Below are 26,852 nucleotides of genomic sequence, written 5' to 3'. Positions count from 1 at the left end.
ACTTTCAGTAGAACCCAAATGACAATTGGCTTTACTTGTTCCATTTACTTTTTAATTTTAGGGATTTTTTTTTCAACACATTATTTCATTTTGTAATTATATAAAATATTTGCATGATACTAAAAGTTCTGTCTATAAAATTAAGAATATTCAAAGAGGTCTAGTTATTACCTCTATCCCTGCCTCCCCACACAGCCTTATTCCTGGGTGGCTGACAGTATTTTTGTATTTATGGCTGAAGTGGGTGCTGGAGATGGAGGAGTGGGATGGCAGTGGTGGGAGATTCTATGGTTCCATGTGTAGACTTACACTACTCTCTTTCTCCTTTGGTATGGAGCTTTATAATTGCCCTCAGTGTGCCTGGTGCTTCAGAGTCCACAGGCTCCCTGAAGCAACCTTTGTAGGTCAAACCTTCAGTCTGATACTGTTTGGAAGGAAAAATAGTTGCATAGGTACACTGAATGAGGGAAAGAGTAACTGTTGATTTCAGCCCTCTCAGGGGTGTCCAATCATTTGGCTTCCCTGAGCCACATTGGAAGAAGAAGAATTGCCTTGGGTTACACATAATATACACTAACAGTAATGATAGCTGATGAGCTTAAAAAAAAAAAGTGCAAAAAAAATCTCATAATGTTTTAAGAAAGTTTACAAATCTGTGTTGGGCCACATTCAAAGCTGTCCTGGGCTGCATGTGGCCCATGGGCCATGGGCTGGAGAAGCCTGCTCTAAGTCTTTAGATGGGGCAGGGCAGGGGGTGGGAGTGGGTCCTACTTCCTGTTGTCTGTCCCCTGCAGCCATTTTATGTTTTAGCATTCTCTTGTCTGCTAATACATGGCATTTGTAACTCTGAAAATTTAATTGATGGTTCTCCCTTTGTTTCTGTTATCCCTAAAGATTTATGCCATTTGAAAAAAAACAAACAAAACAAAACTCCTTTGCTTTTGTTTTAATGGGCTTTTGAGATAAGTATGTGTTCATTTTGCTTTATTTAACCAGAAGCTGTCTCTGTGCTCACATTTCTGTTGGAGGAAATTTGGCCCAGGTACACTTTAAACCCTGGCTGTTTGAGAGCCAGTTGCTCGTCTGTGATCCCACAGATATCCTGTGGATTGGAGTGTCACGTATCAAACATGGCTGAGGAGGGTTTAGGGACAGGCACACACAGTGATTAACATCTATAAATACAGAGATGGGTTTACATAAAGAATTCTAAATTCACAGAATTAAGTTAGAAAAATTATTAATGTGGTTTTTGTTGTTATAAAGTCTTAAATTTAAAGTACTTTTGATTGGTTTACATTCAGTGTGTTAGAGGGTACTTATGCTATATGTGCAGTTGCATCCTAGTTGTGTAAATAACCAGAGAAAAGAGGGTAAGTGACCTGAATTCTGAGTGTTGAGTGTGTATTGTCAAAAGGCCATATCATGGAGACTGAGTATAGAAAATAGAATGTTTTGGAGTTAGAATAAGTGTAGCCATTTATAAAAATAAATTAGTGAGTTTATAATTTGGAGGCTTTAGGAAGGCAAAAAATAACATTCCTTTGTGTTTTCTGCTTTGAAACTGATAAATAGACATGGACATAAAATTTCAGCTTTATTCCTAATAAAAGTGGTGTGGAAGGTGAGATATTTGGCCTTAATGGACATTCTATTAACCCCTGAATTAGATAAACATACTCTAACGCTGGTTGGTCACTGATAGAGCAGGTCTCCCCCTAATAGGAGCAGAGTCAGTCCCTGTACTTAACCATGTAGTGAAGGACTGACTAGAATGCCGCCTGTATGAAGGAAGGAAGAACCACTGGAGAACATGTACCCAGAAGCTGTTGAACTGATAGGTCCTTCTCCCAGGTTCACAGATCAGTTTCACTCCTTCCTTGGCTGAGGGGAAAATGAACGAGTGAAAAGAAGCTGAAAGTGTGCTTTCTGAACTTTTCCCTCCTGGAGATTTGAATGGAAATATGGAGAATAAATGTTTCCCCTAAATGTGTTATATGTAACAGGTATAATATAGCAGTCATATTCATACTCATAATAGTATTATAAAGTAATGGGCAGTAACTGGCCCATCATTGTGTGCCCCATTGAATTGCATGCTACTCATTTTATACCATGCTTGGTAAGCCCCCTTTAATCTGAAAATATCTTGCCATATTTTGGCCCCGGAAAATTTTCTCATATCATTTCTTCTCCCGGGTTTTCTGTATTTTCATTCCATTAAATAGCTGTGCTTATTAGATACTTAAATATGAACATGGCCAAGTACGAAGGAGCTTTGAAAGGTACTTTTAATTAGAAGTAATATTTGCTTTACCAACTAATTTTAGACTAACTATATATATTTTGTAAGCTATAACCAGTCAGTGTGTGAATGCTTTATATATTCAAACAGCAGGTTATACCCACTTTCTTACCTACGCAGAAGCTCTTGCTCTTTTGCCAGAGAGCAACCAAATTTTCCTGAGCAGTGGTAGCTACCTGATGGCTACTGCAAGGAACTTCTCATCTACTTTCCTTCCTACTTTCTTTCTTCTTCTAATAGTGGTCATGCATCCTCTTAAATTCCCTTATATTTTTTCTTTTCTCTTTTCCTTTCCTTTCCCTCCCCTCCCCTCCCCTCCCCTTCCCTTCCTTCCCTTGGTTAACTTCACTACAGGAAGTCTTACATGTACACATAGACACATGCCCTTATTAGCTTATCAGTATCTTAATTCTGTTGCTCTAGTACATCAAGAAGTTGTCAAGTGTCCTGTCTGCCCCCATCCTTCTTTATGTTAAGGTGGGAGGTATTGTTTTATCTGTTTTGTTTGGTGGACTGACCTATGGAACTAACCCACTATTTGTAAAAGTGGTATTTTTAGCAGGAGAAAGCTATCTGGGTTTCAAAAAGTGAGGTATCAATCAACTTAAAAAATATTCTGCTTGTAGTTTAAAAGAATTTCTTTTATATTTATACATTTTAGAAATGCTATTTTTATTCAGTAGCTTTTAGTATGTCCTTTTTTTCTTTTTTTCTTTTTGTTTCTCTAAGTGCCATGTAGGGAGTATACAGGTATGACTAAAGTAATCACTGCTTTTAAAGAATTTATACCTCTCTTTGGTAGAGGAGATAATATAACCTGAGGCAAGGAGAGGTACAGACAAGCACCTGTACCTGGTTTAAAAGCAACAAAAATCTCCAAAATCTATAATGATTCTTACATGGGTTTTGAGTGAAAGAGAAATGGTAGTATAGAATACTTAGAGTGCTAGTGCAAGTCTTTGCCCTGGTTCTGATTTAACACATTGTCAGATCTCCTATCAATTCTCACTATTAATTTTTCTAAACTATTTCCCAGCTTTTCTTGTTCCTTCCCCTGCCTCACAAGCTGGGGTGCTGGCTTTTGTAAGAATAGAATAAGAAGATAGAGCAGATAGGAGGTGGAGGAACAAGAGGTGAGTAAGATTAGGTAGGTGTATAAAAGATGGTCATGCAAAATTTGTATATATAGCCTTGCCCTTGAACTTTTGAAAACTTCTGTTTAACTTATAAATTCAGTATATTGTGTTAACTCTGCTCCACACTTTCCTAAATCTTTCTCTAAAATGTCTCCTAGCTGTGTCGACTACCTGATTTTATTGACTGTTTGTTGTTAGTATGTGGATTAAGGCAGATCATTGGACTGTCGTTATGTGCATTTGCAAATACAACATCCTTTGTGAAAGGAAGAGTAATTTTTAGTAATCTATGTAGTTTATGAGCTCTGTATCATTCTGTCATTGACTTTGATGCAGATCAAATTGACTTTTTAAAAGCATGCTTTTGAATTATTGATTATCATGTAATAAAGACAAGGTTTTACATAAAAGATAAGAGAAAAATGCATTTTATTCTCAATAATATTTTAAATGAATCATACTTAAAAAATAGTATTTGTCGTTAGTTCACCAATGGCTATAACTCCTCTGATTTAACTTTAGATTATATCACATACTTAAATACAATAACACTTACAAATTTTAGAATGTGAGATTCATTGGGAGATAAAATACTGCCTACCACATAGGATGGTTGTGACAGTTAATTTAGTATGTTTAAAGCACTTTGAGTACTACCTTGCCCATAGTAAGTGCTATATAAGTTTATAAGTGTTAGCTAACATTTATTTTTGTTTTTATTATTGTTATCTAGTGGTAAAATTTCTCAAGTGATGAAGTCTAGATTTTTGAGATGTAGCCATTGACCTATTATAAAGCAAATGCCTTTAGATATTTTAACTCCATCAGTACGGTCTGTAGTAGGAGGCTGATTTTACTAAAAAATAATTATATACATCTGTTCCTATTCCTTTGTTAGTACCTTTAAGAATGTAATGCTGAATCTGAGAATGCCGGGACATTTCATGTGGTATGAATGTAGGATACTCATTTACACATCGCTGCATAGACAGCCTCTGTATAACCCATCTGTTGGTTATTGATATCTCTTTTACTGCCTTACTTTAAATCTTGTCATGTAATGTCAACACATAATTTGTGTCACTTTAGTTTTTTTACCCTTTATGGTTTAATAACTTATACGTGTACATGCTTACAATGTCAAACAATACAAATGGGAACAAAGAGAATTCTTTCACCATCCTTGAACCCCTCCTTTTGTAGTCCCCTTATCCAGAAATAGAGATTACTAGTTTTAAGTATTCTTTCAAAAATATGCTGTGCATTTACAAACACGTGTATATATATCCATCCTTGTCCTTTTTAAAACACATATATTAGTGCACTATATATACTATTCCACCCCTTAGCTTTTTTCATTTAATATTAATGAAGATCAGTTTCATTCTTTGTCAGTATACATGGGTCAGTGTCTTTCTTAGAGCTTCAGTCTATATAGTCCATGTATGTGTAAACTATCATTTATCTAATCCTACACATATTGTTTGTTTTGTATTTTTTACTTCTTGCAATGTCATAACTAATACCCTGTGTATATATCTTTTGTTTCTGTGTACGTTTATATGTAAGATGAATCCTAGAAATAGAATCGCCAAGTTCAATAGGATATATTTTTAATGAAACTAAATACCAGTTTATAATTGCCTACACACATGGTTTGAGAGGGCTTTCTTCCGCTATTCTTTCTACAGTAGCGTATTATCAAGTTTTAGATCTTTGTCTGCTGAGTGAAACCTATTGTCTTATTATTGTATATTTATCTATCACTGAAGTTAAACTTTTTTTATGTTTAAAAGTCATTGACATTTATTCTTAGCTGGACGTGGTGGCTCATGCCTATAATTCCAGCACTTTGGAAGGCTGAGGCAGACAGATCACTTGAGCCCAGGAGTTCCAGACAAGCCTGGGCAACATGGGGAAACCCCATCCCTACCAAAAATGCAAAATTAGCTGGGTGTGGTTGTGTTCACCTGTAGTCCCAACTTTGTTCGGGAGACTGAGGTGGGATAATTGCTTGAGCCCAGGAGACAGATTGCAGTGAGCAAGATTGTGCCATTGCACTATAGCCTGGGCAACCGACAGAATGAGACCTTGCCTCAAAAAAAAAAAAAAAGTAATTGATATTTATTCTCCACTAAAATACCAATTCACATCATTTGCCAGTATTTGCTGAGTTACTAGTTTTTTTCTAATTTGCAAGAAATCTTTAAGAACATCAGCCTTTTGTTTATATAGTACATTTTTTTCTTTTTGTTCTTTGTCTTCTGATTTTTTTCTAAGTAGAAATTTTAAAATTTTATATAGTCAAATCAGTCTATTTTTAATCAGTGTTACGGCTTCTGAGTTGCTACCCATACTACATTCCCACCCTGTATTTTCTTCTAGTATTTTTATGTGTTTTACTTTTTACCATAAAATTTTGTTGAATACATGTCACTTACTGGTATTAGAAGTAGGGTAGGAATTCAGCTTAATTTTTTTAAGATAACTAGTCTGTTATGCCAACACCTTTTTTTCCCCATTAGGTATCTGTTTTATCCTCAGTAATTTGAAACATCATTTCCATTATACTCTTTGTTCTTGAGCTTGTTTCTCAATTCTTAATTTTGGCAAAGTTTCTCATTATGCTACCAGACTACCATGTCAACATATACATGTCATCTTTTTTATAGTGGCTGTTTTATATTGTTATATATTTTCAAAATAAGATATTTCTTAGCATTTTTACTGTTTAAATTTTAAATCATATATAAAGCAAAATTTTGTTTTTTCTTCCACTATGCAGTAAGTCTCTGAAATTAATTTTAGATACCTGCTCCTGAGCTCCCCTTTAGTCAGTGTACTATAATTTAGAAGCAGTCTGTAGTCAAATATGATGAACACTGTATAATTTCATAATTTCTCCTGAGTTTAAAGAATTTTTCTTTCTTTTCTAGCTTTTAATCTAGACAACGAGCAACCAGATTATGATATGGATTCAGAAGATGAGACTTTATTAAATAGACTTAACAGAAAGATGGAAATTAAGCCTTTGCAATTTGAAATTATGATTGACAGACTTGAAAAAGCCAGTTCTAATCAGGTACTGTACCATGTAAAGATGTCTCTTATCTTCTAGTTAACCCAATTTGCACCTTTATTTTGCATTTTTTTTTTAAGACCTGAATGTGTTACATTTTACTGTTTCTTGGATTTCTTTTCCTGACTTCCTGGAATTTCTGTTTACAATGTTCCTTGAATAGAGTATTTAAGCACAATTTCCTTGAATAAGAGTATGAAGAGTACTGTTCTGACTGTTTTCCTGTTTGGATGAAAATAATACTAGTTACAGTGTTACAATATTTTCTTGATCCTTTCCATATGACTAGTATTGCTGCTTCCATAACTAAATTTGCTTGCTTGGATCTCTAAGGCAGTCATCTTATGTCAAATCTTGCTCAGATGTTAAGGTACTCATAATTTTAAATGGATTTTAATTTTAATTACTTGTACATTATTTCAGTTTTTCAGTGAGGGAAAAAATATTTACAAAAGAATATTCTTTAGTGAGATATTTTATATATGGCACAGGTAACTTAAAATGGTACTGGCTTTCTAGAAAGCAGTTAAGCAGTGTAAGTCAGGAGCCTAAAAATGTTTATACACTTTGATTTAATAATCTCATCTCTCGGAATTGTTCACAAGAAAATAATTAGAAAAAATGCCAGTGATTTTTGAGTAAGAATGTTCAGAATAAATAAGATGTCTCTGGGGTAGACTGTAACACAGCCATTAAAAATCATGATTTTGAAGGATGTCTAGTGCCGTAGGAAATTGTACATTATATAATATCAGATTTAGAAAACAGGATACAGAACTCTTTATGTGGAAAACTTTGAGGTTTGTTTAAATCATTTATATTTATACATGTGCATAGAAAGCAAAAGAATAAGGAAGTTTACAACAAAATGCTAACTGGTTATATTTTGGGTGCTGGAATTGTTGGTGATTTTATGCTCTTTATCCTATTTTCTGTGTTTTCCAAATTTATCGTGAGCATGTGTTGATACTGTAATTAGATTTTAAAATAAACTATTTTAAACATAAATTTTGGTGTACCTGTGTAGTATATTAATGTGCTAATTGTTATTAATCTACTAAGAAGTTAGAGATAGAGTTGCAAATAAACTTTTTACAGTGGATTGTTAAAACTTTTTATTAGTTTACCCATACAAATTCATTATTTTACCCTACAACTTAAATCTTTTAAATCTCTAAGGCATTACAAGCTCTTCAGAGCATTTTCCTTTGGAAAATGACTTTGCTGCATATTTAGCCTGTCAGTTTTTCCCCTCATTTTGATGAAAAGTAATAGCCACTGTACTATTCAAAGAAGTACATTTTGAAAATTGAATTTTGCAAACTTCACGTTACTGGTTTTTGAGAGATTGTCTTACTTGGTTTTTTGTTGGGATTTCTAAAAAAGTACCGAATTGATGTTCCTTGTGATTGGTGACTTACAGTTTTCCTGGGATTTTAGTCACAGGCATCAGATAGAGTTTCAGTTTTTCTTTAGATGTAAATTTTCTTAGCAATCCTAGACTAGATGAGCCTTTTGGTATTTTTATGATTTTCTGTGATTGCTCAGAAACTACTCATAGTGGCTGAGATGATATCATCAGAAGACTTCAGCTCTCTGTTCTGTAGTTTGCTTTCTTTCAGTCAGTAAGTAATATTTAGTGTCCAGGTGGACAAGGCAGGTGATAGCAGTAAGACAGATGACAAAAATTCTGCCCTTGTTCAGCGTATTATCCAAGTGGAGACAGGATAAGCAAAAAAAGCATGTAAGCAATACAGTTAAGTGTACACATATAATCAGCCCCATCCTATTTTAGTTCTGTTTGCTCAGGGACAAGTTTCTAGGCTGTGAAACAACTCGCTAGGCACAGAGCATGATAGCATCTACTTTCAGCAGTGGAAGTAAAAGTGGAGATTTTGTCATTGGAACAAAATAATGGTCCTGTATTAGAATCAAGGATTAAAGATAACAAAGGGTCATCTTCATTCCATTCCCTAATCTGTTAATTTATGGATCTCTTTACTTTTCCTTTATGGGGACTGGCATAGTACTAGGTCCCAGGACAAGGACAAGGAATCAAGTTTGTGATTAAACTGCCATTTATTAGGTTAATAGAAAACAACAAAAGGATAGACTTTTTTGATTTGTGCTCTCGTATCTTGGAGCTGTCTTTACCTTTTTTAAAAAAATAAAAATACAGTTTATTCCCTCTGGTTTTATTGTTTCTCATGACCATTCCTTCTTTCTTTTGCTTGATCCCTTTCATTCAACTCCTGTGAACATCAGGGTTACTTGAAATTCTGTTCTTGGTGTTCTTATCCTACATATTTTTGTGTAATATCAGCTCCATGAATATTTTTGTAGATATAATAATGTATTACCTTTGGCCTTGACCTCTTTCTCAAACTCCAGGATTCCCCCCCCCCTTTTGGTTTTTTTGCCTATTGACATCTTCACGTAGATGGTCCACAGTCCTCTCAAGTTTATCCTTTTGAAAACTGAACTTACTGTCTTACCCTGCATAATCTTGTAATCCTTATCTCTTCAGTAACTCCCAAACTCAGATCCATCCATTTTTTATCCCTTTCCTTCATTGATAACTAATTCAATTCAGGGTTTGTCAGGTTTTATCAAAGCGCTGAATGAAAGACAGAGATTTGACAAACCCCTGAATTGAATGTTATCAAATTATTTGATTTAATATCTTCTTTCCAACGTGACAACTAATTGCAGTACCTAACCTGAGACTGAACCTTGTACTGGATGGGAGTGGGGGGATGTTATGAAGACTATTTTTGTGTCAATTGACGATATTGGAATATAGAGAGTAGATTACTTAATATTTTCAATGTTAAATTTACTAAAGTTGACGGCTGTGATTATGAAAGAAAATATCCCTATTCTTAAGAAATATACACTTAAGTATCTAGGAGTAAAGAGCCATGATATGTGTAACTTCCTACCCTCAAAAGGATCAGAAAAAAAAATTGTATACACACACACACACGATTAGAGCTTGAATGCACACAGATGTTAAAGCAAATATAAAAGCTAACAATACATAAGTCTTGGTCTAAAGGGATATACAGTGTTCTTTGAAATGTTTCATTCTTACAAGTTTTCTAAATATTTGAGATTAAAGTTAATTTTTAAAAATCACAAGCCATCTTAAATGGCATTCTCTTTTATAGGATTTTCTCTAAAATAAATAATATTTTCTTTCAATAACCCTCAATGTTTTAATGTATAAACCCTTATCTCATTCCTAAACTATTGAACACCCTATTTTTAGTTACTGATTAACCTTCTATACCCTATTGACCTTTTACTGCTCTCCACTTATCACACATTCCCATAGAAAGACCACTCCTGCCCAAAACAGAACTCTCCTTCTAACACCCTGGGTAATCATTTTCCATCATTTTCCTTCCTATCTACCTCCATACTACATTTTATTCTCTTGTAGAAGCATAATTCCACCCTTTCTAACTCTTCCTTGTGTACCTGTATAGTCCTTGAATATTTTAGTTTCACTTATCTTTTCTCTCAAAATTTCTTCAGTCTTTCTCTCTCTGCCCCAAAAGGTGCCCAAGTCCCCATTTCCAGGAGAACCCTTTCATTTGACCCCATCTTTCTCTGCAAACTACCACCCAATGTCTCTTCTTTTTTTGTCATAATTAAATTTTCAGAAAATTAGCTATACTTGGTGCTTCCTATGTTTACCTTTTACCCACATCACAATTCATTTCAGTTTACTGAAATGGCAGTGTTAAAGGTTACCAGTGGCCTCCTAATTGTCATCAGGAGCCTCTTTTCAACTTGTATCCTACTTAATATCCCTGTAGTATTGAATGATGTTGACCAGGACATTTTCCTGATTATTTTATTCTTTCTTCATCTCCTCTTTATCTTCAATGTTGATATTTCGTTTGTTATCTGTCCCCTGCATTTTTTCATTTATCTTAAGCTGCTAACAGTTTTTTTGCTGGTTCCCAAATCCATACCTGTACCTACCAAGCTCCAGAGCTGGATTTCTAGTGGAACCTTTCCACCTGAGCAAGTATTTCAAATTTAACATTTCCAGACCTCCTTTGCCTCCCCCAGTTTTGCTCTCTGATATGGTTTAGATTTGTGTCCCTGCTCAAATACCATGTCGAATTATGATCTCCAGTGTTTGTGGAGGGCCTGCTGGAGGTGATTGGATCATGAGAGTGGATTTTCCCCTTGCTGTTGTCATGATAGTGAGTTCTCACAAGATTGTTTCACAAACTTGTTCTCACAAGAATGTTTAAAAGTGTATAGCACCTCCCCCTTCTCTCTCTTTCTTCTGCTCCCACCACATAAGACTGCCTGCTTCCCCTTCGCCTTCCACCATGACTGTAAGTTTCTTGAGGCCTCCACAGCTGTGCTACCTGTACAGCCTGCAGTACTATGAGCCAATTAAACCTCCCTTCTTTATAAATTACCCAGTCTTAGGTAGTTCTTTATAGCAGTGCAAGAACAGACTAATATACTCTCTTAATTAATGATATCATTTTCGTCTTCCATCTAGTTGGCCAGTTTGCACTTTAGTGCTGACTTCATTAAAATCATCCCAAACATCACTAAATCAAACCAGTTTTTTGTTCCACAATGTTACGCAGGTTGAGTATACCTTATCCAAAATGTTTAGGACCAGAAGTGTTTGGGGTTTTAGATTATTTCACATTTTGGAATATTTACAGGTATATAATGAGATTTGGGGATGGAACCCAACTCTAAACATGAAATTTATATATGTTTCATATATACTTTATACACACAATCTAAAGTTAATTCTTTTTACAATATTTTAAATAATTTTGTGCATGAAAGAAAGTTTTGACTGCATTTTGATTGTGACCTGTCAAATAATGTCAGGTGTGGAATTTTACACTTGTAGCATCATGTTGGGACTCAAAAAAAATGGATTTTGGAGCATTTCAGATTTATAGATTAGAGCTGCTCAACCTGTATTTGTTGCCTGTACCCTGTTCCCTTATTTTTATTATTTTTCACCTGGACCACTGCTATTCTGCCACCAGCTATTTTATTAAAAATTCATCTTCTGCCGGGCGCGGTGGCTCACACCTGTAATCCCAGCACTTTGGGAGGCCGAGACGGGTGGATCACGAGGTCAGGAGATCGAGACCATCCTGGCCAACATGGTGAAACCCCGTCTCTACTAAAATACAAAAAATTAGCCGGGCGTGGTGGCAGGCGCCTGTAGTCCCAGCTACCTGGGAGGCTGAGGCAGGAGAATGGCGTAAACCCGGGAGGCGGAGCTTGCAGTAAGCTGAGATCCGGCCACTGCACTCCAGCCTGGGCGACAGAGCCAGACTCCGTCTCAAAAAAAAAAATTCATCTTCTTAAAAAAGAAAAGCTTCAATAGCTTCCGCTGTCTATAAAGGGAAATCCGTACCTCCTGATTCCAGCCATGCTGAACTACTTTCTGGTCCTCTAATGTACCATGCCTTTTATGGCTCTATGTTGTTCCTTCTGTCTGTAATGCCAGGTCCTATATTTCTAATAGTTTTTAGTAAAATTATCACCTTGGGATATAGACTACACGTTGACTAAGACCATAGTCTTATTTGCTGTTCCAGCTATAGTCCTCATGCTGGTGGTGTTCATAGTACCGGCGGCAGAGGTTTCCCTACTGGATCAGTTCTGTGGCCTGGTTTTAGGCATTATGGCTTCCAAGCCTGATTCACCAAACTTCTGAAGATGTAGAACTATCCAGTAACTTGTAAATAAATTCCATCTATTGCTTGCAAATGGAAACTTTGACCGATACATGTTCTCAACCTTCATTGTACTTACAAAATTCAAATTAAAGCGCCTAAAACTCAATATAATAATCACATCATCAGTTTTTTTTCATCATGCAGCATTTTAGTTGTTTACTTGATACTGCATTATTGATTATGCTGTGGCTGGGGCAGACCACAAGGAGATGCACCAAATCAGTGTGGCATTTAGGAAAATGTGGTTCTCATGTGCACTAGGAACAAGTACATTTTTACATGGGAGAGGGTGCCTCCTGTATTTTTTAATTAGTATTTAGCATGTTGAAATGGATATGTTCTTTACTATGATGTTGAAGTATTTGTATATTAAAAATGAAATTTGGTCTAGATCTTTTGAAGCAGTCCCAGTGAATCCCATCACACAATAAAGTTTTAAAACTACCACACCATGCTGTAATGTGTGTGTACATGTATTTTATAATTATGTTATATAAAGTTAATGAGCAGTCAGATTATAAAAGTAATTTGAATTTATGTCTTTCATTTCATCTCATTTAAAGTGTTGTCTTATTCAGATTTGTTTTAACTTTGTATTATGAAAAGATCGGGGGGTCATTCCTATGACTGCAGAGAAGGTTAGTTTCAGCATTAGTGATCTATCAGTATGTAGTTAGAATTATCTCCTAAATGGCAGATTAATAGAATTCTTGACAGTTTTTAAGACCTTAGAAGATTATTCATGGAATTGAGGAGATCTTTTTTTTGGTGATCATTTTATCATTCTAATTTCCTTACTCTATTTGTGGTTCAATGTGGGTTGGCACTGTTGAGAATCAGAAAACTATAGTGGAAAATTTAGAGGAAGAAATGAATTGATAAATCCTTCTAAAATAGTCATCTCAAGCATGAAGATCATAAGTGTTTTAATGGATTAGTATCACCCTTCTGTGGGAGAGAAAAGTATTTTATTTAGCTGTATAGCATTAGCAGTCTTAGAATTTACACAGCTATTTTCTTTTTTGATGTAGACATATGTCCCTTTAAAAAAAGTAGCACATGGTTTATGTTTGAGCACTTACCCAAAGACAGGAGAACTTTATAACTTTGCCAGTCTTTGTTGTTGTAGTCTGAAGACTTTTTCCATTTTCTGGGTCTTAGAAGAAGATAATGTTTTTGCCTTAATTTAATTTATGCAGAATACTCAAAATGTGTAACTATGTATATTTTGATTTCATTGAATGCTGATGTTTTCATTTCAGATTGGCTTGCCGTAATTTTGTGGCATTGTGTAAATTAGGAGTCATTTGATAAATAAGATGTTTCCAGTGTTATCTATTTAGAGTCATATTACAATTTCACTGTGTTGGTTTTGAGCTCTGGTCATTCATTCTTGAAGAGTGTAAGGTAAAAAGTGGTCATTTAACTCTTTTAGAATTTGATGTAAATGCTTGTTATTTGGAAGCCTGCCTTTGGTAGTATTTAGGCTGTTACACAAATAATAAACCATAGATTTGAAGGAAGTAAAGTGAAAAAAGAAGTTGTGTAGCAAAGAGGTGTTCACTTGTCAACCCTGAACACAATATAGGCAGTCCCAGATGGAAATTTGTCCTGTTCTGCCCTGTATCTTATTATAGTAATGCTCAGTTCCAAAGTTCTCACATTGTTCTCTTATTAATTAATTTGTGTTTGTCTTATCTTTATTGCCATGTCATGAGTTTCTTTAGGTAGCAAATTCATCTTAAAGTTTTTTCCCTTGTCTTCCCCACATTCTGTAACCCATTAATGGGCTGATGATAATTTTTAATAACTTCCTAGTTGACTGTTTTGTAAATTAAATTACTGCTTAACTCAATGTTTCGTAAATTAAAATACATTAATTTTTACGTATACTTCATTTATGTATTCAAAATATATTTATTGAAATTGCTAGACTACAGATTTTGTTGATTAACAAACTAAGTGGTCCTTGTCCTCATAGAGCTAGTAGCCATCTAGAAGAAAAGCCTATATGGTAGGATACTTTTTTTTAATCTCCCCATCCCTATAATAAGTAAATAATGTAAATCAACTCAGAGCTATCTTGGAAATAATAAATTTACCAGACTCGTTTGCCAGTTAAGTAGCTGGTTTCTACTGCTTTTTAGTGAGTGAAGTACATGCTAAATGATGGAACATTTTTATTTTTAATTTTTTTAGAGGTAGGGGTCCTCAGTATGCTGCCCAGACCAGACTTGAACTCCTGAGCTTAAGTGACTCTCCCGAGTAGCTAGGACTACAGTTGCATGCCACTGCGCCTGGTGCTAAATGACGGAACTTTTTTTATACTGTATAAAAATAGTGAGGTTGTGATTTCGCAGATTTTTAATCATGTGACATAATAATATGTGACAAGTAGCTCTTCCCCACTCACGTTGATGCTGTACCCACAATAGAGATACAGTGATACTAGTTGCCTCAGAGTAGCTAAAGATAATTTTTACAGAATTATTAAAACCAAGATTACTCAGAGTGTTGCTGTATAACAACATACAGCAGTGAACTGAAAAAATAGTTAACACTGGAAAGAAATATCAGAATGTTTAACTGTGAAGTGTGTGTTGAATTCTTATTACTTGTGATATAAAGAGGGCTTTTAACAACACAGCAATACACATTGTAAGCTGGAGCAAGAAGCACCAGAGAAAGAAATCTGAGCAGATGTTTTAATTTCAACATACCATGCAGGAGCATAGGAAGCAGTGTTAACCTGAGTACTGTTATATAAGAAACTCATTACTGTTCTGCTGATTGGTGGAAAGAGCTCTTATCCTTCTCCCCATTCTGAGGTTACATTAAGCTCTTTATTTAGTAGAGAGGATAACAAAATTTTATCAGAGATGAGATTATCAAGAAGCCAAAGCACATGTAACACATCACAGAATTGTTTCCCTTGGCCTCCAGAACACATGAGAACTGCCTGTGATGCTGTCAGCACAAGGTAGAATTTTATTAGATCTAGAAAGCTCTGTTCTTATTCTACCACTGTTGTTGTAGACTGGGGTTGACATCACCATTCTGGAGAACTCCAGCTACAGTAGAAAGTTATCCACTTAAAGGTGAATGTTTGGAAATACTGGTTCTTATGAGTGTGGTCTTATTTTCCAGACTCTGGCTATTCACTTTAAGGACCAAATGCAGCCTCTCAAATGTAGTAAAGCTACCTCTACTAAGACATTGGGTAACCACAGAATGACCACTTACTATTTTAATGCACTCAATGTATTGTGACATGGACTAGAATACTTGAGTTGACATTGTCATTGTATTCTCTTCCTGTGGTCAAACTAGGCAGACAAATTACAGTAAGAAACTGACTAATTAATTCTAGAAATCATCATCATAGCACTTGAAGTCCAGTGATCAGTGCCTTTATTCCGTGAAGTTATACTAACACAAGAAATTATGAGAAATTTATTTGGTGAATTTTGACTTCTTCAATAGACTTCATACAACTTACAGGTCAATTTTTGTATTGATCTTATAATTTCAATGAGATAAATTTTCTCTTCATTTCCAAGTACTAGGGAAGCATTTCTTGGGAAGTTTCTCAGCTTCTGAAAATGAGCCTTCATCTCTAAAATAATACAAGTAAAAAGATTGGGATAGCATCACTTCAGCGAGACTTGCCAGCCCTGAAATGGCATGATCTTTTTCTAATGTTTGCTGTAAATGGATATGTGTAACCCCCATTCCATCCTACTAAAGCCGATTGTCTTATCTGATCTCAAGGTGCAAGGCAACAAATGTGACCAAGCAAATGTTTACAGCCTTAATTTGAGATGTGTCAGCATTATGCTGGCTGCATTGAAAAAGAGGTAGGTCCCTGAAATACCAGCATTAGAGCTCCTAAGGGAACCATCCTAGGGCCACTGTCCCAGGAGATGACATTGTCATTAGCAGAATGAGTGTTAAGAATAAGGATTTTCTAGTACTTAACACTTGGATAGAGGAATTATTTTATATGTCACTGGTACAAAGAATTCAAAATTGCATAATGTTGAAACTTCTGGAAACATGCTAAGTTTGTTTTTATAATCAATTCCAAAAGAGGTATATTATAGTAAGTTGCAATATATTCGAGAATATTCATCTTTTATTTTGGAGGCACATAAAAAGAAACCCCCAGACCTTCTACTTTCTATAGGAAAACAAACAAGCTAGTAGACTTGAAAACCGATAGATCCTCAAATGTGTATAATATCAGAATTCTGAAGGATCTTGGATGTCTTCTAGTCCAAGACTTACCTGAGGGATAAATTTATTATAGTCTTCCCAAATATCATTAATCCAGCCTTCTTAAATATTTTCAGTGATACAACTCACTACCTCTCAGGGAAAATACTAATTTTAGATAAATCTCCAAATTAATGATTCCTTCATTAAGTTGAATTGAATTGTGTCTTCACCTACCATAATATTATCTGTTTGTAGTTATTCGAACTGGTCACATTTTTTTCTACAGCCATAATCTAACTTTTATTTCTTTTTGCAAACATTGTAACCAATGACATTTTGTATTTTTCATTTAGCTTGTAACACTTCAAGAAGCAAAACTGCTGCTAAACGAAGATGATTACCTTATTAAAGCTGTATACGACTACTGGGTGAGAAAACGTAAAAACTGCAGGGGGCCATCCCTCATTCCTCAGATAAAACAAGAGAAAAGAGATGGCTCTACCAACAATGACCCTTATGTTGCCTTTCGGAGAAGAACAGAGAAAATGCAAACTCGAAAGGTAATGTGCAAATTAGGTTTCATTGAAGGTAGCTTAATAGTATTTAAGATCAATAGTTTTGTTTTTTTTTTTCTAGTAACTTGAATTATTTGAACATAATGGGAGCTAATGGCATTGATGGCCTTCTGTAAGAAATACTACTTTTCGTCTGACCCATGGTCAGACGCATTATCCTTTGCGCCACTGGCCCACCACAAGAAATCCTACTTTTCAGTAGCTTCTATTGGTCAGTTGTTTATGCTGTTTATCTGCTACCTATGCCTTTTATAAATGTAGTGATCGTACCATTTTATGCTTGCAGTTAAAGTGATATGAGGAATTTTGTGTCCTTATGCACCTTGGAAGTTTTGAGCTCTTCAGTAAACTAAATTCTCTATCACAGATCTGCTGTGTTTGGGAAGCTGATAACTTGAAATACTACTACTATTCCTTGTTGGTCACTTGAGACCTTACAGTTCCTTGTAAACCATATTGTAGTTCTTCCAAGTGAAAATGGACCTTGCTGCCTCTGGCTACTATAGGGTCGTGGGAAGTAGAGAAGGGTTCATTTTCAACCCTGTTCTGCAAACACTCAAAGGTAGCAGTGGAATCTTTCTCCTTTTCTGAGTTGTCAGTTGTGTTAGATTTCAAATTGATGAGCTTGTTCCCATCCGGCTTTCAGAAGCAGCATAAAGCAGAATTTTAAGTAAGAGAAACAGGATCTCATACTGTTAAATGATATGGTATAGAAGAAAGCACTATTCTAGAGGAGTATTCACTCTCTTCCATTTCTCATGATTAATAGTAACACCACACATAAGTATCAGGAACATATAAATGTAAAATAATGAATTATAATTGGAGGCAAAGCATTTTCTGTGGATTCTCCTAACATTGAAAACTTGTCCTTGTCAGCTGTTAATAATGTAACAGCTGTGAAGCATGACAGCTGCCAAGGATAGTATATTTTAGGAGAAACTCTCTTCCTGGTTAATAACCAGAATTTCTATAATTCTTGAGGATGTGATTTTTTTTAAACATTAGAGGATGGATTTCCCAAGTGTAGATGACATTCCCTGACCCAGACTTGAGTTTTTAATTTGGCATTCTGGTTCTTAGCTAAGGGAATCTGTAATATTTTATGAAGATTTGACACTTTTCTAAGACTGAAACGAGATAAGTTCATAAATATAGTAAGACTTCATAAATGTGGACTATTGGACATAAGGAAAGAGAGGTTTATCTAAATCATTAGAAAAACCTGAACTATGAATCGCTTTTTGAAAGCAGTATACAGTCATGTGTTGCATAACATTTCGGTCACTGATGGACTGCATATATGATGGTGATCCCCTAAGATTATAATACTGTATTTTTACTCTACCTTTTTCTATGTTTAGATATGTTAGATACAAAAGTACCTACCTTATGTCAGAGTTGTCTACAGTATTGAGTACAGTAACACGCTGTACAGGTTTGTAGCCTAGCAGCAGTAGGCTACACCTTCTAGGTTTATGTAAGTACACTCTGACATTTGTGCAACAAAGAAATTGCCTAACAACACATTTCTCAGATCTTTGTTCATTTATTTGTTTAAGAGACTGGATCTCACTGTATTGCCCAGACTGGTCTTGAACTCTTGGGCTCAAGCTGTCCTCCCGCCTTGGCCTCCCAAAGTGCTGGGATTACAGGCATGAGTCACCATATCCAACCCCTCAGATCTTATCTGTGTCAGTAAGCAATGCATGACTGTAATTAATTTCAGATATATTGCAAAACAGACCGTTAGCAATGCCTTTTGAAGGAAAACTATTATTGGACTTCCTTTAGTGAATGGGTATGGAATACTTAAGATTAGCAGTATTAATTGGCATATTGACAATATTTTTTGAATGTTAAAATATGTTTTATTCTTCTTTTGTTCTAACCATTAGAGAATTGCTAGTAACTGGTTCTTGTGTTTAGGCATTTCTTTATTTTGTGGTCACTAATACAGGTTTTCCCGACACTCTGATTCCTACCCTTTCTCTTGTTTGTTTTTCCATTTTCCTCTGCAAAGAGGTACATTTTCTTTTCTGATGCTCTTTACTTTTTATTCCTTTTGTTTTCAGTTGTAAGACCAAAGATGATTCCCTATCATGCTCACCGTTGCTAGTTAGAAATGTTTATGTGTTTTGAAATGAGAAACAGGGGAAAGCACTCAAATAATGAATACTCCCTAGGTGTTCAGGAGGTGGCAAGCACCGGGGTAAGCAAAAATGAATACAACTAACAAAGGCTCTCTGTTTTCTATTTCTACAAACTCAGAAACACTTGTGTAGTTGATGCATAGGGTAAAAGGTCTTCTGAAATACTTGGCTGTCTGGAATTGAATTTTAAGTTGCTGAACCAATATTTAATTAAGGAGCATGTGTATACTTTGGGGCATTCTTAAATGAGATAGTCTTAAGACACCAGCATGTCTGAATGCAGTGATTGGGAAATCCTGAATCAGCATATACATTTAATATATTTAACCACATAGATTCAGCTCTTAGTGTCTGTGCCTTCTCTCCTCCCTCTGTAAGGCCCAGAAGAAGTAAGATAGTTAAGAGAGGAAATTCCCAGGGTAGTGGTTGTCAGTTCTAGCTGCACTACATAACAGTCACCTGTGAATCATCCTTGGTCGTGAAAAGATGTACAGTTTATTCTGTAGTGTGACAATTTGAGAATCACTTCCCTAGAGATTTGGCAGCAAGTACAGAACTGTAATATGTAACTGTATTAGGGAGAAAGGAGATGGCCCTGAGCAGAGACGGTGTGAGAAGGAGTAAAGGGGGCAAGTGGATTTGAATACAGGGAAGAGGGCCATCTTAGAAGGATAGAAAAAATGTCGATATGAACTTGTGATTTTTAATACTGATATAGTTTGAAATAGATATAGATCTGTGCGTATATGTACATACACATATTACATACATATTTCCTAGTTCTGTTCACCGAGAGTCCCTAGAAGCAGTGACACCCAGTAGAAATGGGCATGCCTAGCATGTAGATGTTGATTTTAAATACTGTTTTTTGGTTGGGCATGGTGGTTCACGCCTGTAATCCCAGCACTTTCAGAGGCTAAGGTGGGCGGATCACCTGAGGTCAAGAGTTCAAGACCAGCCTGACCAACATGGCAAAAACTCATCTCTACTAAAAATACAAAATTAGCCTGGTGTGGTGGCGCACACCTGTAATCCCAGCTACTCAGGAGGCCAAGGCAGGAGAATCACTTGAACCCAGGAGACAAGTTGCGGTGAGCCAAAATTGCACCATTACACTCCAGCCTGGGCAACAAGAGCAAAACTCTGTCTCAAAAATAATAAAATATATAAAATAAAGTAAAATAATGTAATAAAATACTGTATAAAATAAAATAAATCTGTTTTTCATTAAAGGGAACCAGGGCTCCTTAGGAAAATTATCCCAGGTCTAGGGCTGGGAAAATACAAAGATAAGCCTGGAACACACATTTTGTTATACAAGAAAATAAGAATATGATTGAAGAACGTTGGAGCCATGCCAGAAGGACGCAGGAGCCAGCTTGAAAGGGGACTCCACTGATAAGAGCTGGGAAAGTTTGAGCATCAAAATAGATTATGAAAGTAATGGATTCCACCCCTTAAGAGTACCATGAGTCCATACTGGGTGGGTGGGTATGGATGAATGAATAGACAGCATTTCCTTACAGTAGATTTCCAAACGTGTAAATGTTGGCAGAATGATGGAATTACAATATCAATATGTGGCAACCACCATAATAATATAGATAATTGTTTCAGGCAAAAGTTAGAATTAATGGTTATTAAACTTAAGGGGGGAAGTTTGATGATTAAATAGTGTTTCTGTAGTCCTACAGCATACTTGTTAATTAATTAATTAATTTTTTGAGATGAAGTCTTGTTCTGTTGCCCAGGCTGGAATGCAGTGGCATAATCTCGCCCCACTGCAACCTCTGCCTCCTGGGTTCAAGTGATTCCCCTACCTCAGCCTCCCAAGTAGCTGGGACTACAGGCACTTGCCACCACACCTGGGTAATTTTTGTATTTTTCATAGAGACGGGGTTTCACTATGTTGGCCAGACTGGTATTAAGCTCCTGACCTCAAGTAATCTGCCCGCCTCAGCCTCCCGAAATGCTGGGATTGCAGGCATGAGCCACCATGCCTGGCCTAACACACTTGTTAATTTAAAGGAGAAAAATAGTATTTGACTAGGGCAAACTGGGAGATGCCATCTTAATCAGGGAATCAAAGTTACTATCAGCGGTAATGGAACAAATAGTATCTTTTAACTCCTGATATGAGAGGGATTCGATACCACTTTTGTGGTAGTTGTACCAAAAATACATAACCTGAGTTTAATCATGGAAAAACGTTAATGAAACCCAAATTGAGGAATATTCTACAACATAGTCTCTAGTCTTTGAAAATATTAAGATTGTAATCACTGAAAGATACAGAAGAAGACAAAGATGAGATTAAATTACAGAAGATTAAAGAAACATGACAACCAAATGTGGTTTTTAATACGGAGTCAGATCCTAGACCAGGAAAAAATTTATGATGATGATGATGATGATGATGATGATGATGATGTTTAAGACGGAGTCTTGCTCTTGTCATCCAGGCTGGAGGGCAGTGGCCCAATATCTGCTCACTGCAACCTCTGCCTCCTGGGATCAAGCGATTCTCCTGCCTCAGCCTCCTGGGTAGCTGGGATTACAGGCGCCCGTCACCACACCCAGCTAATTTTTGTGTTTTTAGTAGAGACTGGGTTTTACCATGTTGGCCAGGCTGGTCTTGAATTCCTGACCTCAGGTGATCCAACCGTCTTGGCCTTCCAAAGTGCTGGGATTACAGGCGTGAGCCACTGCGCCCGGCCAAAAAATGTATTCTTATAATAAAAGTTACCTTACTGATGTCCTTATAGCAGTAACTGTATTTTTTGCTGTAAAGGACATTAGTGGGACAGTTGTTGAAATATGAATAAAGTTTATATGTATAAAGAAATTAAGTAATAAGATTATATTAATGTTAATTTCCAGAGTTTAATAATTGTACTGTGATTATATGTGAATACCATTTTTTTTTGAAAATATATATTAAAGTATATAGGGATAAAGGGGCATTTTATATCTTCAGATTCTCTTGAAATTTTCAAAATAGTGCTGCTGATACTTTCTAGATGTGTGTGTTTATATTCATACATTTATATGTATACACATATAGAGAGAAAAAGCAAATGTAAAATGTTAACCTTTAGAGAATCTGAATGAAGATATATGAGAATTCTTTATACTGTTTTTGTAACTTTTTTTTAAGTCTGAAACTATTTCAAAACAAAAGGGTTTTGGTTTTGTTTGTTTGTTTGTTTAAAGGTCAAGACTGGGGAAAGGAAAGTTAGGAACGATGATTATTTGGGCATAAAGAGAACAGAGGCTGGGAGCAGTGACTCATGCCTGTAATCCTAGCACTTTGGGAGGCCAAGGTGGGCGGATCATTTGAAGTCAGGAGTTTGAGACCAGACTGCTCAACATGGTGAAACCCCGTCTCTTCTAAAAATACAAAAAGTAGCTGAGCATAGTGGTGGATTCATGTAATCCCAGCTACTGAGGCTGAGGGAGGAGGGAGGCTGAGGCAGGAGAATCGCTTGAACCTGGGAGGCAGAGGTTGCAGTTAGCTGAGATCACGCCTCTGCACTCCAGCCTGGGCAACAGAGTGAGACTGTCTCACGCACATACACACGCACACACACACAAATGCAAAACAAGATATGAGTAAGACAGGATAGAAGAGAAGTCAATGAGGTACACTTACTGAAGAGGGGAGCTGTATAAAAGGTTCTGGTGCACTTTTGAGTATTATTTGGCTGCCAGCTGGTGTGTAACCTCATATTATTATCTGCCTTACGATTCTGTGTATCTGTTTTCTGTCTGTCATCCTTACTAGATTCTAAACCTTTTGAGGGTAAGGGACATGTGCAATACCCTGCACAGTGTAGGCACAATAGTTGCTGTTGATAATACTAATTTTTTTAATTGAAAAGTATTATTGCTGCCTGTTTAAAACAAATGCTTAAACATATGCTTTAGATTTTACCTTTTGTCATAGTAATGAAGGAGAAAAGATGAATTTTTTTAATTACACAAAAGGATGACTTATTTTAATATTCGATGTGGAGTACCACAATGGGACCTAGTATAGGTTATTTTAACATATGACTATTATTTTCAAATGCAGGAAATTATACACAAAAGAAAACAGTATAACTTTGACTTTTTCTCAGTTGTTATTTTCTCTTTTATAATCCTCCAATATGAAACCTCTAATATTCTTTAGGTTTTTTCTAATGTCATTTCGAATAATTAACTCAAGGAATGAATGATTGCTTAAGTACAGTTCACTCTGGCATAGATTGGAGGGGTGGTAGTGGTCTACTTTTAAACAAATAGTTCCATGCCTAATAGTAAAGTGAGGAATCTGTGGATGTTTGATTTAACAAAATAGTTTACATTAGTAATAATTTTATATGCAAATAGATGCTGCTAATTACAACTGAGCCTTTTCTAGTTATGTAGCAGGGCTTTCACTTTGTATAATAATTACTTGAAAAGCTAATAAACAGTGTTCTGAAATTCAATATTTTTACTAAATCTCTTTTCTACTCAGCAGTGGGGTGTTACATTACATTGAAAAATGACAATCCGCTTTCTTGAAATGGTTGTTATCCTACTTCCAGTTTTCTGAGTTTCTGAAGTGAAGCTTTACTGGTCATTGTTCATGTTCACATAGTAGTACAGTGTATCATACCATCCAGCCCCCAGTTACAGAGCTGGTGATGGATGGATGAATGTATGGGGGGACTCATTTTGACTGTTACCTTGATCTGGATAGAACTGTTCCTCTCTGTCATTGGAAAATACTTTCCTACACGCTGAATGCACTACATTTTCCAATAACAGATTTTGTTTCAGGTGAACATTTTTTGTTTGTTTACGTTGAAATTATTTCCTTATGCCATTCTACCTTTTCAACAGCTGGCAACATTTTTTTTCTGAGTATTTATCGAGAGATACTTGCTTGTACTTATATTCTCAGAGTTAAATAGATATATGTTATCTTACATAGGTTGCTGTTCAGATGATTTTTTTTAACATTTTACTTTTATAGGATAAATTCAGGTCTGATAAGAATTTCTTGAATAAAGCCGGAAATGTAGATAACTGGGTTGTTTATTCTTCTAAAATTATTATTTTTAATAGAATCGTAAGAATGATGAAGCCTCGTATGAAAAGATGTTGAAACTGAGACGAGAATTTAGTAGAGCCATAACAATTTTGGAAATGATTAAGAGAAGAGAGAAAACAAAACGAGAATTATTGCACTTAACTTTAGAAGTTGTGGAGAAAAGGTAACATTGCACCTGTTAAAACAGTAAAATGACAACTTTACCAAATGATGGGCAAAATGAACCAAAAGATTTTTAGGGGGGATCAGGTTAAACTTTATGACAGTTGATATTGATTCTGTAAGAATTTATATTTTTTAAAGATTTGTGGTTACTAGTTTTTCTTTTTATAGATTAAGTTATCAATTTGGATTACAGATTTTGGGAGAGTTTTGTGTATACTGTAGATCCTATACTTAATTTTGTTTTGGCAGAATCATTGAATTTTATTTAGAAAAGAACTCTAGTGATCATTTTGTTTACTTCTCCATATTAAAGTTTCTGTTAAGTAAAATCTGAGGGAAATGAGTATTGATTTTATTTTCTGAGTAGGTAGACATTTTTTGTTTCAACTCCTTTTAGAAATGTGTTCTCTAATATAGTATATTTTCCTACAAAATGAAATAGACTGAACGAAAACAGAATTTTGTGTGATTCCTGAAGTAAGCTTTCTAAACATTTCCTAGTGCTTGATTATATAATATGTGTAAGAAATTTGTTTGCTGTGTACCTTAGGCATTTTTTCAGTTTTTTGGTTTGTTTTGTTTTTACAAAATCCTTGTTTCTTTATTCCTGTAAATTTTATCTTTTAAAAGTAATTTGATTGTTAGCTCTTTTTGACTAGGTGACTTCCAATTAATTGAGGTATCACTTCCTTATTGTTAAACTAGGCAATGTTTTCTTATATGTTGTTACTTTTTCAAGATACCATTTGGGAGACTATGGTGGTGAAATCCTTAATGAAGTGAAAATCAATAGATCAGAAAAAGAGTTATATGCCACTCCAGCATCTCTTCATAATGGAAATCATCACAAAGTTCAAGAATGTAAAACTAAGGTGAATATTGTCTGGGAAGAAGCATGTATGGTAATGTTGATCACATAATTATTGATTTCTGCTGTTGTCTTATATGGTTTCAGTAAGGAAAAAGTAATTAACATGACTTTAGTTCTTACCATGAGCCAAGCACTTTGCTAGGAGTATTTATATATATACTGACCAATTAATCCTCGTAACAACCCTTAGAGGTAGTTGTTGCGTCTGTGTGATTTCTAGATAATAGCTAGTAGGTGGCAGATTCAAAGTTTCAATTCAGGTCTAACAGTCTGTCACTTTCAATATGCTATCTGCCTCCCTAGAGAATAAAGGTAATTAGAGTCTAGTTATTATCACTAGCCTTAGCAAACCTTGCATTGTAATGGAAGGAATCAAAACCTCAAATTAAAGCTTTCTTCATTGAGACTATTGAAAATTATTCTTATTGTCATCATCATTTCCAGAGCCAGCATTTATCAATTGTTACCTACCTTGAGTGACTTTGAGAAAGTCCTGTAATTTCTGGGTCACAGTTTCTTCCTAATAAAAGAACCAGACTCAGTGGTTATTTTAGTCACTTGGACTAGATAACTATATTTATTCGGTCCTCACTTGATACATTAATTAAAGTATTTAATTGGGAAATATGAAAACTAATAAAGCCTTTAATTTTAAGGAGCATAGATTTAAGTAAGAAACAGGTATAGACTGAAGCTTCTAGACAATAGAGCCTTACTCGGTAGCAAAATTTTTTAAATGACCTAGGGTGTTTGTGGAAAATTCATCTTTTAAAATGTACACAGTTCTCATTTTCATGGATTCATTCTTAAAGGTCAAGAAAGTGTGGAGCAGGAAGACTCCTTCATTCAGCTCATGTCAATTCAAACACTAAAGTTCTTTCTTATTAATCACAGGCATCTAGCCCACCATCCTGATCCTCTCTAAATCTTACTTACCTCTATAGCCAAAAAAGTTATCACTGCAAATGTCATTTTGTAAGTTATTTTTAAAAATCCATTTTGTGTTAATCAGTGCTTTTCCTAGGTATGTGATTGTTAAGCATTGCAGTATGAAAATCTTAACCCATAATTACTGACAGAATCAGCCTTTATTATATATTGATTCTCATTTTAGATCTCCTCTATGAATAAATAGCCTTCCTAAATACTAACTTTAGGAATTTGGTTGCATCCATTGTTGTCCTACTCCATTACACATGGTTAACTATATTTACTTTGTCACGTATCCCACTTTAAAATGTGGGAAGTTTCTGAAAGTTGGGGCTTTGTTTTTGATGTAATATTTATGCCCATTATATGAAAAATTTTATATCTCACTAAATATAATTTGCCTTTCAAGCATATTTTTATTGTGTGTACTGTTTTTGACCCTAAAGTAGTTATTAACATCTGGACTAGATGTGGAAAAGTATAAATTTTGTAGTTTGTACGGTGGTACTTGGAACAGTCTTTTCCAACTTTTACAGTGGCAAATCCCTTTTTATTAAAAGGAATGCCAGTATGTTAAAACAGTAACAGAATGG

At 35.4% G+C, this 26,852-nt stretch overlaps 1 protein-coding gene across 3 annotated transcripts in view; it reads left to right on the top strand.

Moving 5' to 3' along the window:
• The first annotated feature begins 3,353 nt into the window (after window positions 1-3,353).
• EPC2 (enhancer of polycomb 2) overlaps window positions 3,354-26,852 on the top strand; it is a 47,663-nt gene continuing 24,164 nt past the window's right edge. For 2 of the 3 annotated variants that reach the window (XM_017879103.1, XM_017879101.1), the window contains exons 1-4: window positions 6,369-6,523; window positions 16,836-17,042; window positions 24,308-24,456; window positions 25,198-25,330. In XM_017879103.1, coding sequence (XP_017734592.1) covers window positions 6,413-6,523; window positions 16,836-17,042; window positions 24,308-24,456; window positions 25,198-25,330 — 600 coding nt within the window. In that variant the 5' untranslated portion in view covers window positions 6,369-6,412. Of the gene's footprint in view, window positions 3,439-6,368; window positions 6,524-16,835; window positions 17,043-24,307; window positions 24,457-25,197; window positions 25,331-26,852 lie in introns of those variants that run through there. The other variant, XM_017879102.1, reaches the window with a different exon arrangement.

Source organism: Rhinopithecus bieti, unplaced genomic scaffold (genome assembly GCF_001698545.2).
Source record: "Rhinopithecus bieti isolate Rb0 unplaced genomic scaffold, ASM169854v2 scaffold_11587, whole genome shotgun sequence".
Taxonomy (NCBI): domain Eukaryota; kingdom Metazoa; phylum Chordata; class Mammalia; order Primates; family Cercopithecidae; genus Rhinopithecus; species Rhinopithecus bieti.
The sequence above is the reverse complement of the archived record's forward strand: the minus strand, read 5'-3'. Positions and strand labels throughout refer to the sequence as shown.